The sequence below is a fragment of the Chanodichthys erythropterus genome, chromosome 9 (genome assembly GCF_024489055.1).
Source record: "Chanodichthys erythropterus isolate Z2021 chromosome 9, ASM2448905v1, whole genome shotgun sequence".
In the NCBI taxonomy this organism is placed as follows: domain Eukaryota; kingdom Metazoa; phylum Chordata; class Actinopteri; order Cypriniformes; family Xenocyprididae; genus Chanodichthys; species Chanodichthys erythropterus.
This window is the reverse complement of record NC_090229.1, coordinates 5,239,651-5,256,587: the sequence shown is the minus strand read 5'-3', so window position 1 is coordinate 5,256,587 and position 16,937 is coordinate 5,239,651. Positions and strand designations below refer to the sequence as shown.

The window sequence follows — 16,937 nt, the reverse complement described above, 5'->3', positions numbered from 1 at the left end:
TTTGTCAGTTGCGTCTTGTTCCGTGTTCAAAAGTTTCGGTTCTTTCAATGTAAAAGATTTCACTATACTGACTTTACTTACTCATAAAGCATAGATATATATCTATGCTAATAAAGTAAGTACTCTGCCGCCATCTAATGGCGTAATAATGTAACTTCTTTTGTTGGGACTAGTTTTTCCAGCGGAAGGAGATGCGCTTTTAGTTATTTTACTTTTTTATCTAACCGTTTTATAAAAGCAATAAGCTCAGTGAAGCCCCATTAATTCAATGTAATCATTTCGATTTTTGTATTTTTATTTTTAATTTTTCATTAAATTTTTGTAGCTATGTATCTCCGTGGCTTCTGAACAAATTACATTGATTTTTCACACAAATCTTCTGTTGCTTTTGCAGTGTACATATAAAAATACAGGCTATTTGCTTCAAATGAGTATATTTTGTATGGCTTTTTCTGCTTTTTATGATGGAACGCTATGTACACACAGCCATGTGATTAACACAATCATTTATTTATTTATACATAGCCTTCTGTGTTGAGAATCTAACTAGACAAATTATTATTTTTTGTCTGAACCAATCAAGCCTCATGTTGAAATATCTAAAGAAAATTAACTTTATCTATATTTAAGCTTGTATATTCTCATATTTACAAACTATATTTTTCCTAACAAAATTAAAATCACGTCAAATAATATAAATCAAATTCTCAAAATCATCAAAAACGCAATTTGATTTCTTCGTTTAGTATAGCATGAACTATAACTGTTATATATATATATATATATATATATATATATATATATATATATATATATATATATATATATATATATATATATATATATATATATATATATATTTCAATAGGTCTCAACCATAGACTGTAAAAAAGGTCTCAACAGTTGAACGCTTGAGCAACAGTCGGTGAATTCCCACACAATCCTTTAGAGGGCGCTGTTGGGACGCACGCAAAACTCAGCTGTACGTAACGTTACACAAATCTTCTTCCTGTTTACGTTTTCTGAGCACTTTCAGTCCGAAAAGAGACCGCATACATCGCAAATCGCACCTGGAAACAGGCTCCGCGTTAGATTTCACATCCACAGCGACGTCCGTGCGCCTGCAGCCGATCCTGTCTGTTAGACAGGCCGTTTCAATGCATTTCAGAGAAGCTTTACCGCCGCGCAGATGGACGCCGTTGATCTGTTTTCAAGCTGCAGAAAGGGCGACATTGCCAGAGTGAGGTCAGACAGCTGATGGGTTCTTGTTGTTGTTGTTTTAGTTTGAAGTTTTGCATGTGGACACATATACATGGCTTCTTTACTCTCAAAATATTTTATATGCATATATATACACGACATAGACACTACACAAGTAAATATTCACAGCCTAAATAAACTCTAGACTCTGATTTATTTTTAACCAAGTTTGCATGTGCTATATAGTCTGTACATACAGTTTAGTCATACCTAAACTAATGTATTCTATAAAAAAATATGTGTATGTACTCCTATAAACCGTATGTGCAAGTTTTTCAATGCATATCATCTAAGCAAATGTGAATAATCTATATAGTATTTAGACATTGCATATGCATATCTAAACACATTTGCATGACCTGTATTGTTTTAGATCTAGCCTATATGCATATAAAAGTAAATATGCACAGCCTATAAAATATGTATATTCTCTATATTCATATTGAAGCAAATGTGCATTTCAACCATTGTGCATGGGCTATGTAGTTTTAGATACTGTATAAACAAATGTGCATGACCAATGTTGTCTGTAGAGACTGCACATGCAACAAAATGTGCTATATTGATACTGTATATGCAGTTCTAAGCAACTGCATGGCATATATATTATCTAGTTGCTTAGATGATGTTACATTGCAGTGTAGAATTACGCTTTCTAGCACCTTTGATTGAAAAATGTGTTCATATTTTGCTTGTAACACCATAATATACCAGGGTTGTTTATCAGGGTCATTTTGTTGTTTTAATAATATTTACAGTGATATAATTGTGAAAGACCCTGTGAGGCCTCAGAATTAGAAGGAAAAGCATGTGAGAGGGACAGATAACATGTTGTCGCTGTATTGGCCCATATACAGTACTAGAGTTACTGTACTTAGTCTGGAGCTTGTGTGGTTCTCTCAGTTATTATGCTGGTTGTTTGTAATGCATTTGATTACTGATTTTTCATCTTCTCCAGATACCTGGTTGAACAGAGAGATGTAGAGCTGAACATCAGAGATAAGTGGGACAGCACACCTCTGTAAGACTGCTCGCTTATTTCCATTTTTACCGTCTGACATGTCGGTTTTGATGAAGCCACTGATATCTTTTTGTCTTTGTCTTCAGGTATTACGCATGTCTCTGTGGACATGAAGAGCTGGTGCAGTACCTGCTTGCCAACGGTAAATGTTAACGATTATTTATAATTCACCAGGGAGTTGTAATCTGTTCCGAAGATGGCTCGCAATTGCAAGAAAAAAATTTAGAATTGTGAGATAAAAAGTTGCAATTACCTTTTTAATTCTTTATTCCATGGCGGAAACAAGCAAAATGATGACCGCATACTTCTGAGTCAATGCAAGTTTAATTCTTATCACTGTTATAATATCAAAGGTGAAAACTAGTAGAATGGCAAGTTATTGAACTAATATTCATTTTCATGGTATCCCACATGCAAAAAAAGGAGAAAATAATAATTTAACAGGATGCAATAATAACAGTGTAAGTGATTTTATCATTATTAAACACTTGTTAGGCAATTTACTTCCACTTTTAGAACATTTTCTTAATTTTTATTAAAAATAAATGCCTTTCTGATGCAATATGGGATGGGAAAAAGGAGAATAACGAGCTCGTCAGAAGGCGGATTTGAACCCAGTCAATCGCATCATACGTTAATTCTCCGAACCCGACACACTATCGCCCACACCACTGCAGCAACAAGAACGTACATTAATTTTAACCTGGTCAGACATTGGTGGGCGGAGCTACTGTAAATTTGCACTTAGAAATAGACATTTTGAATAATCTTGTTTTCCATTTGCATTAAGATTATTTTTATTACCAAACTGGTAGATATTGATAATTTTACTTAAAAATGCACTTAATTTAGATCCCCCCCCAGGAAACAAGACTAAATATCTTATATCTTTTTGTTATATAGAAAATCCATCTTGATTTAAGAATTTTTAGATATTTGTACTTGAAATATGGCCAAAAATACTGAACTATTTAAACATCACTTGCACTTTAAAAAGGGGGAGGAGACCGAAGGAAACTCTGGGTTTACCGAAGAAAACCTGATCCCGACCAGGTTAGGTTCACAGAGTGAGTTACCATGGTAACTGACTCTGAGTATAAGTTACTTCTCTTTCAGAAACAGGCTTGACTTAACCTGCTTTCTCGGGTTTGACATACCTCTCATTCTGAAATGGATAACCCAGAGTTTGCCTCATTTCAGGGTTAACATACTCAGAGTTTTCACTTAACCTCCTTTCTGAAACGGGCCCCCGGTGTGTAACCTTCAAAAAACATTCAGGTGATAAAACTTAACTTTATATGCGCTTTTTAATTTTACTTTTATTGTATATGAGGTCCCTATTACCAAAATGACCAAAAATACATATATTTTTATAACAAAATAAATAAATATTTAATAACAAAATCCATAAAATAAATGAAAACAAAATACCTCAGAATGGGTAACCAGATTTAGAAACCTAGATTTAGTTAGTTGGGCAAAAATAATGGCTTAGTTCATAAATAATTCAATAATTAATAAACCTATATTTTCCATTTAAGACAAAAAATAAAATAAAGACAAAACTGCTTTGCACTGCTTTTCACAATTAATTTTTTTATTATTTTTTGGGATCATAACAAGGTTGTTTGCAAAATATGGTACTGAGCTAAATAGTATGTTTTAGGTAGTTAAAAAATTGTATACACATGTATACACATACATATACAGTCAAACCAAAAATGATTCAGATATTTTTTATATATTTTTACTAGTGGGTAAACTATAGTTCAGGGAACTATAGTTCATTTATGTAAGTGAGGATAGCAAAATAAAGTAAACTGTGACGTATTATACCCAAAAATTCTTCATACTTCATATATACAAATTTGGAACCAAAAATTATTCAGACACTTTGACCTGACCATGTTTTGTTTAAGTGTTATCTGACATAATTTTTCTGACACAGTTTAACTCTGAGATCTTGTCATATTTTATTACCCTTTTTTAAACTATAGTGAATAAACTGTATTAATGAATAAAATGTTCAAGGTGTCGAATAAATTTTGTGTGTATGTATGTATATATATATATATATATATATATATATATATATATATATATATATATATATATATATATATATATATATATATATATAAATAATTAAAAATAATATATACATTTTATAAGACTTTTTACAATAATTGAGTTTTTTATACCATTCATTACTTAAGATTCGAATTGGATTCAGTCAAGATCAATGAATTTTTTTTTTTTTTTTTTTTTTTTAATACAAAATTTTCATATTACTTTATTTAAAAGGTCACACTAAGAAAAATGGACTTTGTGTCCTTAAAGTTTACCCAAAAATGAAAATTTTGTCATCATTTACTCACCCTCAAGTTGTTCCAAACTGTATGAGTTTCTTTCTTCTGTTGAACACAAAAGAAGATATTTTAAAGAATGTTGGTAATCAAACATTTGACAGTAGCCAATGACTTCCATAGCAGGAAAAATACGTAAATCATCAACTGTTTGGTTACTGACATTCTTCTTAATATCTTCTTTTGTGTTCAACAGAAGAAAGAAACAACTTGAGTGTGAGTAAATGATGACAACATTTTTGGGTGAACTATCCGTGTAATGATTTTTTTTAAATGTATTTTATTTTAAAAAAAAATTTAAGAATTGCACCAAGTGTATTGTTGGTATTTGTGTAAGTAAATTACATCATTGTTGTGGCAGGAGCAAAGTGTGAGGCGAACACATTTGACGGCGAACGCTGTCTGTACGGAGCGCTGAGCGACCCCATCCGCCGCCTGCTCAAAGAGTACAAGCGTATCACTGCGAAGGCCATGCAGAGAGACTACTACGACCAGTTCCTGCAGACGTGAGGAGCACAAACACATACAAACACATACAAGACACCCAAACCACAGTCACTGTCACAAACTCACTGGTGCTTTGCCTCATTGTAGGCTTTTGGAGCAGGGTAACTACAGTGATGTGACGTTTCTGGTGCACGGGGAGATGTTCAAGGCCCACCGGTGTATCTTGAGTGCCCGATCTGAATACTTCGCACATATGCTGGAGACCAAGTGGAAGGGCAAGAGTGCGATTGCACTCAAACATCCACTGGTAGGCGCTGTTTGGCTACACAAAAACTCCAATTTGTATTCATCCCAATACTATTCCTCCTGCCTGTAGCAGGGTAATTATAGAGAACTAAAAACATTTTTCTTACTGGAAATAAACGTCATAAATCATCAGAAATGAATATATTTAATTACAAATTATTAAAAACTATATAGACATATTTAATATATATATTAAAATAAATAACAAAAATAAAATATTATTAAATTTATTTATAATATATATATATATATAATACATAATGTTATATTACCATATATTAAAAATAAATAATAAATTATTATTATTATTATTATTATTAATAAATATTATTAAATTTATTTTAAAATATAATAATACATATATTAGAATATATATATAAGAATTTATTAAAAATTATCTATATTTAAAATAATATATATATATATATTAGGGCTGTAACGATATGCGATATCGAAATCGCGATACGCAGGTCCACGAACCTATCGCGATTTGAGAAGGCAGAATCGCGACACACCCCTTCCAACTCCCAGAGTTATCCTTCCTGTCCAGATCCAATGCTACCACATTTTTAAATTACTATAAGTATTAGGGGTGTAACGATTTATCGTAGATGGTGTGTCTCAATCAGCTCTCTAGTTCAGTAAGTGTTTCGGACACACATTGAATCTTGCAAGCAGGTTTAAACGTTTCTCATGTCAGTCTCTTGCATGGTCGCGTGAGAAAAGTCGTGGCTTTCTTTCACCGCAGTGCACAGCAACAGCTGTGCTCACAGAAAAGCAAAAGACGCTTGCGATGCTTTGCTTTAAGTTCTATGGCGCCGTTCACATATTGCGTCTTTTCCGCGTGCAAGTCAGTTATTATTTTCAAAAGTAGCCGCGCGGCAGGCGCGCTCATAATGGGATCAACGCGGTCGCGACGCGCATGCAATACTCAACTTCTCAGAATGCCGCAAGCGCACCGCAGGTCGTGTGACAAGAATCAACCGATCAGCTATGGCCTTTCCGTAACAAAACATCAAAAGCTCAGCTGAACAGCTGATCATAGCTGTACATGGTGGTTTTTATATCTTATCTCCATCAATATATCTCGTAGTAAAACTAATGCAAGGGCTAGAAATCATTTATCCTTTGCAGAAACATCCTCTTGTTCCTCTGATCCTCTTGGAGAGCCCAGTTCAAGGTTGCATAGCAACGACCGACGCCACGTGAGCGCAAGCGCTTTGGAAAGAAGGAGAAGCGGTGCGGCCGCGCCTTCCACACGTTTTTAGACGCAATATGTGAACGGCCCCTATTCATAATTCTAAGTTCATGTTAAATTTAAAAAAAAATTTTTAGTGACAGACAGCCCTATTCAACTGTTAATTTGAATACAGAAGGTTTTTATTAAAATTTTATATTTATTTTATTGAAATGTGATCTTGTGTGTAAAACAAGGACAATTATTGAAATTTGTTAATGTTTTTTTTTAATAAATCTTGTTTGAATTTCAGTTTCATTTTGTTCAAAATATCGTGATACGTATCGTATCGTGAACTCCGTATCGAGATACGTATCGTATCGTGACCTGAGCGTATCGTTACACCCCTAATATATATATATATATATTTAGAAATGAATAAAAACTATATAGACATATTTAATATATATATATGTTTTATTCATATATATTAAAATAAAATAATAAAATAAAATATTATTCTTATTGTTATTAAATATTATTAAATTCATTTAAAAATAAAATTAGAACATATATAAATATATTAAAAATTATATATATTTAAAATAATATATATTTGAAGTTAATAAAAAACTATATAGACATATTTAAAATTTTCTTAAGCATTTCTTAAACTTTGAAAAAAGAAAATATAAAAATAAAACCTGATTCAAAATATTAATTAAAAGCTATAATAGTATCTCAGTGATATTAAAAAACACTTGCCTGAAGTATGTGAGATTATGTCAAAGGTGTTTTATTTATGCATACTTTACCACCACCAATTTGCTTTTTTATACCTTTATAAAAATATATGTAAATTGGGAAGTGTCATTTTTTTTTTTTCTGATTAAGTTGTGCCACCTTCTTATCATTTAGGATTAAACATGAAAGCGGATTATTTAGTTTTTTCAGAAAGTGTTAATGCTACTGTTCACATCTTCCTGCGCTGCTTTAATTATCGTCTCCCCAGGGTTGTGTTAAATTAATAAGAAGCACTCTTATAACCTTTTACTTCACAAGCATGCTTCAAACTTTCATGATCCTAATGTGTCAATTTCAATTTCCTTTTTTTCAGGTCAATCCAGCTGCATTTGGTGCAATTATGCAGTATTTCTATACTGGTGAGCGTCGGACCAAGACCAAGAGTTAGTAGTTTGTGTTAGTAATCTTCTGCCAGACACTGTGTTTCCTCACCCTGTGCTGTTTTTTTTCCAGGTCGTTTGGACATAGATGTGAATTACGTGGAGGATTGCAAGCGTTTGGCGAAACAGTGCAAGATCAGCGAGCTGATTGAGGAGCTGGAAGTGAAGTGCAAACAGGTTTATGAGTTTGGTGAGGAGCCAGTCTAATCTACACAACAGTGAATCTGTACAGCTAAATTGAAACTCGTAAATTAAAGTAGCTGTTGTACAGTCAAGCTGTCCTTTTGAAAGAAAAACTTAGCCGCACTGCAGTAGCTAAGAAACTGACTGCCTTGAAGTGACACTATACCGTGCAAAAGTTTGGAGGTGGTAAGCTTTTTTAATGTTTTTTAAAGAAGTCTCTTCTGCTCAGCAAGGCTGCATTTATTTGATCAAAAATACAGGAAAAACTGTAATATTGTGAAATATTATTACAATTTAAAATAACTGTTTTCTATGTGAATATATTTTAAAATGTAATTTATTCCTGTGATCAAAGCTGAATTTTCAGCATCATTACTCCAGTCTTCAGTGTCACATGATCCTTCAGAAATCATTCTGATATGATGATTTGCTTCTAAAGAATCATTTTTGATTATTATCAATGTTGAAAACAGCTGTGCTGCTTCATATTTTCATGGAAACCATGATTTTTTTTATGAATAGAAAGTTCAAAAAAGAACAGAATTTATTTAAATAGAAGTGAATAAAAGTATTAATTTCCTTTAAAAAGATTCTTACTGACCCCAAACTTTTGAGCAGTGGTTTATAAGGGGGTAATATGTTTCTAATTATACTGCTATGCAACTTGTATGATTAATTCCAGAAATTAGAATAGTATTTATCTTGCACAAAATATTGTTCAATATTAGTTCATGATACCATATGCATTAATGTATTTAACATTTTTAAAATTTAAAACCGTGTGATAATAGCAGTATTTCAAAAATTCAGTACTGAAGAAAGTTTTTTTTGTTGTTTTTGTATATTTTTTTCTACAAAAAAAAACAAACTCCCCAGTCATTTCAGGAGTTTTTTGAAAACTGTTGAGTTATGATCAGTGTTGGGCAAAGTTACTTTTAAAAGTAATGCCTTACAATATTGCGTTACTTAGTGTTACTTAGTTACTTTTTATGTAAAGTAATACGTTACATGACTTTTGCGTAGGGCTGGACGATTAAACGAAAAGTAGTTCAGAACCTCTAACTGATGTAGTTTTCCCATGTCGGTTATTTAGTTTTTTTAATCCTGTTAATACTATCCCCTTAAAAACATACTACCGCGTGTGTAGTCACGTGACTTGGCGCCGTCCAGTTGCGTCTTCACTAAACTTTCAGTTGTATGTGTTTTAAAGGGTTAGTTCACCCAAAAATGAAAATAATGTTATTTATTACTCACCCTCATTCCATTCCACACATGTAAGACCTTCGTTAATCTTCGGAACACAAATTAAGATATTTTTGTTGAAATCCAGTGACTCAGTGAGGCCTCCATAGGGATCAGTGACATTTCCTCTCTCAAGATCCATTAATATACTAAAAACATATTTAAATCAGTTCATGCTTAATATTAATATTATAAAGCGACGAGAATATTTTTGGTGCGCCAAAAAAACAAAATAATGACTTATTTAGTGATGGCCGATTTCAAAACACTGCTTGAGGAAGCTTCGGAGCGTTATGAATCAGTGGTTCGAATCAGCGGTTCGGAGCGCCAAAATCACGTGATTTCAGCCGTTGGCAGTTTGACACTCGATCCGAATCATGATTCGACACAAGATTCATAACGCTCCAAAGCTTCCTGAAGCAGTGTTTTGAAATTGGCCATCACTAAATAAGTCATTATTTTGTTTTTTTGGCACACCAAAAATATTCTCGTGGCTTTATAATATTAATATTGAACCACTGTACTCACATGAACTGATTTAGATGTGTTTTTAGTACATTAATGGATTTTGAGAGAGGAAATGTCCATTGCTCCCTATGAAGGCCTCACTGAGCCATCGGATTTCAACAAAAATATCTTTGTGTTCTGAAGATGAATGAAGGTCTTACGGGTGAGGAACGGCTTGAGGGTGAGTAATAAATGACAGAATTTTCATTTTTTGGGTGAACTAACCCTTTAAGGCTTACCAGTTTGGACATTCAAGCTATTTTAGACGCTGTCCTGTGATTTATCACTAAAGTAGCTTAGAAACTCAAAAGTTATAACATATATTTTTGTACTTTTAAAATAACTACTTACAACCCATAGCTTCACAATAATAGAGAGACCGTATGACTGAAGGAAATGCATATTTACGTCTGTATGGTAGAGGGCGCAGCTCAAACAAACCTTATATTTGTGCAATTCAATATAGTTAATTATTACAGGTTTGCATAAAAATTCACTGTTTTTATTAATTTTGAGGAATAATAAATGTTTTTGTTCAAGTGCGATGAGTAAATGCATGTTCTGACCTTTATTTCTCTCAACACGAGGACAGGAGAGCTGTCAGTCGATAAATGTGAAAAAGTCATTTGTGTTACTTATTTGAAAAGCTAACTTAGATATTTTATTGTAAGTTGAAAAAGTAATGTTACTTTACTAGTTACTTGAAAAAGTAATCTGATTACATAACTCATGCGTTACCCTCAACGCTGCTTATGATTTGTAAAAAAAATCAGATGTTTTATTGCAGCGAACCATCTGAACAAACTGATTTATTAAAATGAATCCAACTTCTCAACACACTCTCTCTCTCTTTGTCAGTGTCTAATAAGCCCGGGACGTGTGTGAAGGTGTTGACACTGGATCCTCATGACTTCCAGCTGCAGGATGGGATGGCTCTGCTGGCTGACAGTGCACTTCCTGCGGAGCTCAGGGTGAGAGGAGGCACACGCTCACGTTTCTCACTTCGAACACCTATAGCCTCTTATCACTAGGGTGAGGATTCGTACGAGAAGGGTCTGTGACTTAAGTGCTATTTTTACAATTTTGGGATGTGTGGTTGCCTAGCAACTGGTGGTTAAAATAGTAATATTCAAAATGTCATTTCCTCATCACAGAAATAAATTACATTTTGAAATGATGATATGTCACAGTATTACTGTTTTAACTGTATAAATGCAGCCTTTGTGAGCATGAGGCTTCTTTTAAAAGCATTAAAAATTCTTACTGACCCCAAGCTTTTGAACGGTATTGTTGATAAGTGTGTTGAGCTGCAGTATTATAGACTTATTATAAAGTTAATCACTCATGTTAATAAAAAAGTCGCATATGAACAGTTATTATTCCCATATTGCCTTACATATTATTTCTATTCTGTTTGCAGTGATATTTTGTTTTGTGTTGTGACATTCATAACTGATTAAAACTCTGTTTGATTTGTAGGTTGGATACGGTCAGCTTCCTTTCGATCTAACTGACAGCTTTCCGAGTTATCCTGATATCTGTTTCCGGGTGGAGGGCTATGACTTCCTCTGTCATAAGGTCAGCGTTTGGTAATGTTGATAATTATATAATCCCTGGTTGTTGTATTTGGGACGGCATCCCAAATGCAATAAAGACATCAGTCTAATATCAGTCTTTGGTTATATTTTTAATCACTTTGAATTGATTATTATAATGAGAGTTGTGCTTTAATATTCTATTTGTGGTTGATTAAAAAGGGTATTTGTGAAGATTAAACGTGTGTGTGTGTGTGTGCAGGCGTTTTTCTGTGGCCGTAGTGATTATTTCAAAGCTCTGTTGGAGGATCATTTCAGCGAGGGTGAAACTTTACAGGCTCATCCCAGTATTCCTGTCATCAGCCTTCACGATGTGTCTCACGATTTGTTTACAAGAATCCTTTACTACATCTACAGTGACAACACTCAGGTACAAGACACGTCTGTAGAGTTGCTGAAACTTAACATTTTCTGTTAAAAGAACACTTTAAAGTTTAGTGTAGTTCTAGCAGAAAACAAACTGATATTTATTAGTGTTGTTATCGTTAACTAAAACAAATAAAATATAAATATTATATGATAATCCTAATCTTAAAAAAACCTTGGCAACTAACTGAATTAAAGGATTAGTTCACTTCACGATTAAAATGTCCTGATAATTTCCTCACCCCCATGTCATCCAAGATGTTCATGTCTTTCTTTCTTCAGTCGAAAATAAATTTTTGATGATAGTGGACTTCACTGGGGTTCAACGAGTTGAAGGTCCAAATGTCAGTTTCAGTGCAGCTTCAAAGAGCTCTACATGATCCCAGACGAGGAATAAGAGTCTCATCTAGAGAAACGATCGCTCATTTTCTAAAAAAAATACAAATGTATATACTTTTTAAACACAAATACTCATCTTGCACTGCTCTGCGATGCACCACGCATTATGTAATTACATTGGAAAGGTTATTTGACTTAGTCTTTGCACGTTCGCTTTGTAAACACTTGCTCCGTACTTCTGCCTACGTCACGCGTGACCTTTCCAACATGATTACGTAATGAGTGGTGGCTTGCAGAGCTGCATTGAAACTGTAATTTGGACCTTCAACCCGTTGAACCCCAGTGAAGTCCACTATGTGGAGAAAAATCCTGGAATATTTTCCTCAAAAACCTTCATTTCTTTTCGACTGAAGAAAGAAAGACATTAATATCTTGGATGACATTGGGGTGAATAAATTATCAGGAAATTTTTAATCCTGAAGTGAACTAATCCTTTAATTTTTAAGTTTAAAACTGAAATAAAACTGAATTAAAGCTATATATATATATATATATATATATATATATATATATATATATATATATATATATATATATATATATATATATATATATATATATATATTTAGCTTTATACACCGATTTATACACCGATTATGCAACTTAAGAAAATGTACCGGCCATAAATATTTAAAGATAACAGGTAGTAATGACACCTAAATTTTAGATACCAGTGAAAATTCACAATTCTCTGCTCCAATTTCGATAAACTAAAACTACAAAACAAAATGTAAAACATTATTAAAGACAGCCAGTAGTAAAATAAGAACAAATAATCAAATTACAAGCAAAAGCACAAATAAATACAATATTACAAAGATACTAATGAAATAAACAGTGCTTTTTAGGTTTTTCATGTAGAAATTTAATAAAGTAAGCAAATGTAAAATAACGCTGCATAGTCTTCACTGTATAAATTAAACATCCCTATTAATTAATCCTTATTAAATTATTCAGTCAAGAGCAGTGAGTGATTTTTTTCTTTGTCCTTTGTTGTTGGATTAACATTAAAAACAGACAGCAGCAGGAATATTAGGCTGCTGTCACTTTAAGAGCGAATGCACAGATCTAATATACTGATACTGTACACATGCGTTTACTTTCTCGACTGTTTACGTTCATTTAAGACACAACATGTTTTGCTAGGATACTCGCTATTTTTTAACATAATTTTGTGTGAATTTGTCCACTCAAGTACAAGATGTGAAAGAGAGCTCAGTGACAAAAAAAATGTTTTTAAGATGTTTTTGAAAGAAAGAAGGGAGGATCCTTGATGGATGTCTTGAGGTAGAGCATTACACAACCTGACTGAAAGACCTGGCACCCGTAGGGGCCTTACTAAATTTAGGAGTCATTAACACTAGAAGATCTCATATGTAAGGAAACCAGAAGCCAGAGGTGTGCCACTTTCACCTTAAACAGTCTCAACATATACTTTTACAGGACAGTTTTCCACTACTTTTAAGGAAAGTCATATCATTTAGCTGCATTCTTGCTGCTAAGATGCTAATAAAGCACCCTGACAACAGTGGTATCATAAATTGTACTTCTTGAGCTAAAATCATGCTTCATAAATGCTTCAGGAATGTCGTTGTTTTCCAGCTCTCTCATGAGAACGTGTATGAGGTTCTGTGTGTGGCCGACATGTACCTGTTACCGGGTCTGAAGCGTCTGTGTGGAAGGACTCTGGCCGCGCTGCTCAATGAGGAGAACGTGCTGCACGTGTGGAAGACGGCCAAACTGTTCCGTCTCTCGCGTCTGGAGGACCAGTGCACAGAATACATGGCCAAGATTATAGAGCGGGTATGTCACGGACAGCAGCCGTGTGTTCATTCACAGTTATGCTGCTTTTATGTTTCTCAAAATTCACATTATTTACATCCTTCATAAATGTCCCTGGTGTTATTGTGGGCCAATTGTGCATTTTAATTTTAATATTATTATAAAATTATTTATAAATGTAAAAATAAATGATTTCATATAACATATTGTATTATTTATAAATATTTATAAACATTTTTTATATAAATGTTTCTAATATTATTATTATTATTATTAATAATAAAAAAATTAAGTATAAAAAAAGAGTTGTTTAATAGAAATAGTATTTGATTTTATGTAAATATACATGTATATTTATATAAAAATATATATATTGTAATATTTTTAAATATAGAAATACATTAAAAAATATTAAATATTTAAAATTAATTTATATGTATATTATATATAAAATTAATTAACATTTAAAATAACTATATATAAAAATCAATTATTTAATATACAAATGATATTAACTATTTATACATATAAATTTGTTATATAATATAAAGATACAATATACAGTTTGGACACATTACTATTTTTAACATTTTTTAAATAAGTCTCTTATGCTCATTAAGGCTGCGTTTATTTGATCAAAAATACAGAAAAAACTTTAATATTGTAAAATATTAATACAATTTAAAATTATGGTTTTCTATTTTATTCTAGTTTAAAATATAATTTATTTTTGTGATGCAAAGCTGAATTTTCAGCATCATTACTCCAGTCTTCAGTCAGATTTTCTTTGTTTTTTTTTTTGTTTTTTTGTGTGTCAAATGAATGCAGGCCTGATGAGCAGACTTAAAAAAAATGTTTTTAAAAATCATGTTTTTGTGTCCAAGCTTTTGACTGGTATATGAAATTATGGATTTATATTATTAATATATTATAATAAATTTATAAAATTATATATTCATATTATTATATATATATATATATTTTTAAATACAAAAACACATTTTCTTTTATATAAATATATATTTATATTATTAATATAAATATATATTATTTTTAAATATAAAAATAAATTATTTAATACAAAACAATTTACATAAATATAATTTTTTTTTTTTTTTTTTTTTAAGCGTAACAACCTCTAATTGATGGATAAAATTAAGTCCTGTCCCATTTTCCACTGATTATTCAGTTTCACTGGTAAAAATTTCACATTGCATAAGTTAAATTTGTTACGAAAATCATGTTTTAACTTGATTTCAACATGAATTAATCCTGATGACAAAAATACCATTTAATACTCAAGATTCAATGTCTTCTGCTCCAGCAGCCATATTAATAAACATTTGCATATACATTTCATTGGGAGATTTTGCTCAAAAAAAGAAGTCATGTTTGTTTCAGCTGGTGGAAAGGCCAGAGTTTGCTGATATGATCAGAGAGGACGCTGGGAACGTGGCCGCCAGGCAGGAAACCGATTCCATCCCTCTGGTGGACGAGATCCGATTCCACATCGCCAGTGATGTTCAGACGTACAGCGAAATCGAGGAAGCCAACCAGAAACTCAGCGCCCTGGAGCTCCTGCTGGCCAGCATTGGGCTGGAGTGTTGAAAAACAACAAGGAACTCGAGGTTGGGAGGGAGCAGGATGCTGAATGATTTATGAAATGCTTTACATGCACAAATAATCTGTAGCAAACTAGCATCACATTAGCAGTAACAAACTAATATGGTCGATTCTAACCAAAAACACACTTGCACATGCACATATGCAGTCAGATGCATCATATCGCAGTGGCCTGTTGTGATATAGTGAAGCTTGCTGTCTCTAGTTTTTGTTGTTTTCCATGAACAGACTCCCTCCAAAGAGATAAAAGCCTGACATTTTGATGTTCGCTGGTAGTGAGCATTGTGTTTAAGTTAATATTAGTTCTTCATGATGTTTGGAAATGTACTGTTCAATCTTCCAGATGCATCATGTAGCAGAATATTTAACAAACTCTAGAGGAAACTTGTTGTGAAGTGTTGTGGATGCAGAGTCAAAACCGTATATGGTTTGAGTCAGTATTTAATCAACGATGAGGCAATTTCTTCTGAAAGGAAGATCTCACTTGTGTTTTCTCTGATGTGTGACCATTTGTTTAAGCAAATTATTATTAATGCCTCTAAATGTGCGTTCACTCACAAATGTATCTTCCAGCGCTGATATAGAAGTTTCTCTGCTTTGCATCCACAGGAAAGACTTCTGCTAATGTGCATGCAATATTTGCATTTAATATCAATATTATAATCAGGAAACGTGCTCCTAAACCTGATTGTCCTTAATCTTTCTCCACCTAAATTCCTTTTCCTGCATTGCTTTGATTTTATTTCATAGCCTTTTATTTATTCTATTTTATGCTGGTCTTAAAGTGACACGTCTGCACGATGTGGTTTAAATCTTCAGCATTATCCTTAGCTCATTTCTGTCACAGCACTTGAGTTTGTGTAGGTTTGTGTTACTGAACTGGGTGCTAAGGAGAATATCCCACAAATGACGCTTTTGTGTATGAACATTCATGAATGTCAAAGTCATGAAATATCGGTTTATGATCGGATGCGTTGGCATTGCAATTTCCTTTCATGTGATTTATGGGTGGGATTCTGTGACTGAATGGGATGTACTGTACATAGGTGAGAAAAAATAAATATTATTTAATAATGTATTACTTGTGGGTCTGTTTGATTTGCCTTCACAAATGTATTTCTCCACCTAAAACATTTTTTTCCTGCATTGCTCTGGTTCTATTTAGTCACCTTGACTGGTCTAAGTTTGGTGACAGGATCCTGACAATCGAGTGTTTGTCTTGTGTTGTTTGTGTGAGGTCACCTATAATGCCCCTTTTTACAATATGTAATATAGTCTTGGGTGTAAAGCTAATCTTAGTTAATGCATTAAAGCTGCAGTCCGTAACTTTTTTGGTTAAACATTATCCAAAATCAGTTTTTGAGCAAGCACATAACCAGCCAGTGTTCAAAATTATCTCTAATTTGGGTGGTACTGGTGGGTTTCCGCGGGAAAGTCAAGCATGTCGCTGTTCATCTTTGCATCATTGCATCACGTCTC

At 32.9% G+C, this 16,937-nt stretch overlaps 1 protein-coding gene across 1 annotated transcript; it reads left to right on the top strand.

Annotated features, from left to right (window-relative positions):
* The first annotated feature begins 1,004 nt into the window (after positions 1–1,004).
* abtb1 (ankyrin repeat and BTB (POZ) domain containing 1) lies at positions 1,005–16,506 on the top strand. The gene is made up of 12 exons (XM_067394334.1): positions 1,005–1,245; positions 2,219–2,281; positions 2,368–2,423; positions 5,009–5,153; positions 5,242–5,401; positions 7,695–7,740; positions 7,835–7,951; positions 10,552–10,664; positions 11,173–11,271; positions 11,491–11,658; positions 13,656–13,856; positions 15,237–16,506. Exons 1-12 carry the CDS (start codon positions 1,190–1,192, stop codon positions 15,441–15,443), a joined length of 1,431 nt encoding a protein of 476 aa, XP_067250435.1. The 5' UTR covers positions 1,005–1,189; the 3' UTR covers positions 15,444–16,506.
* The last annotated feature ends 431 nt before the right edge of the window (positions 16,507–16,937 follow it).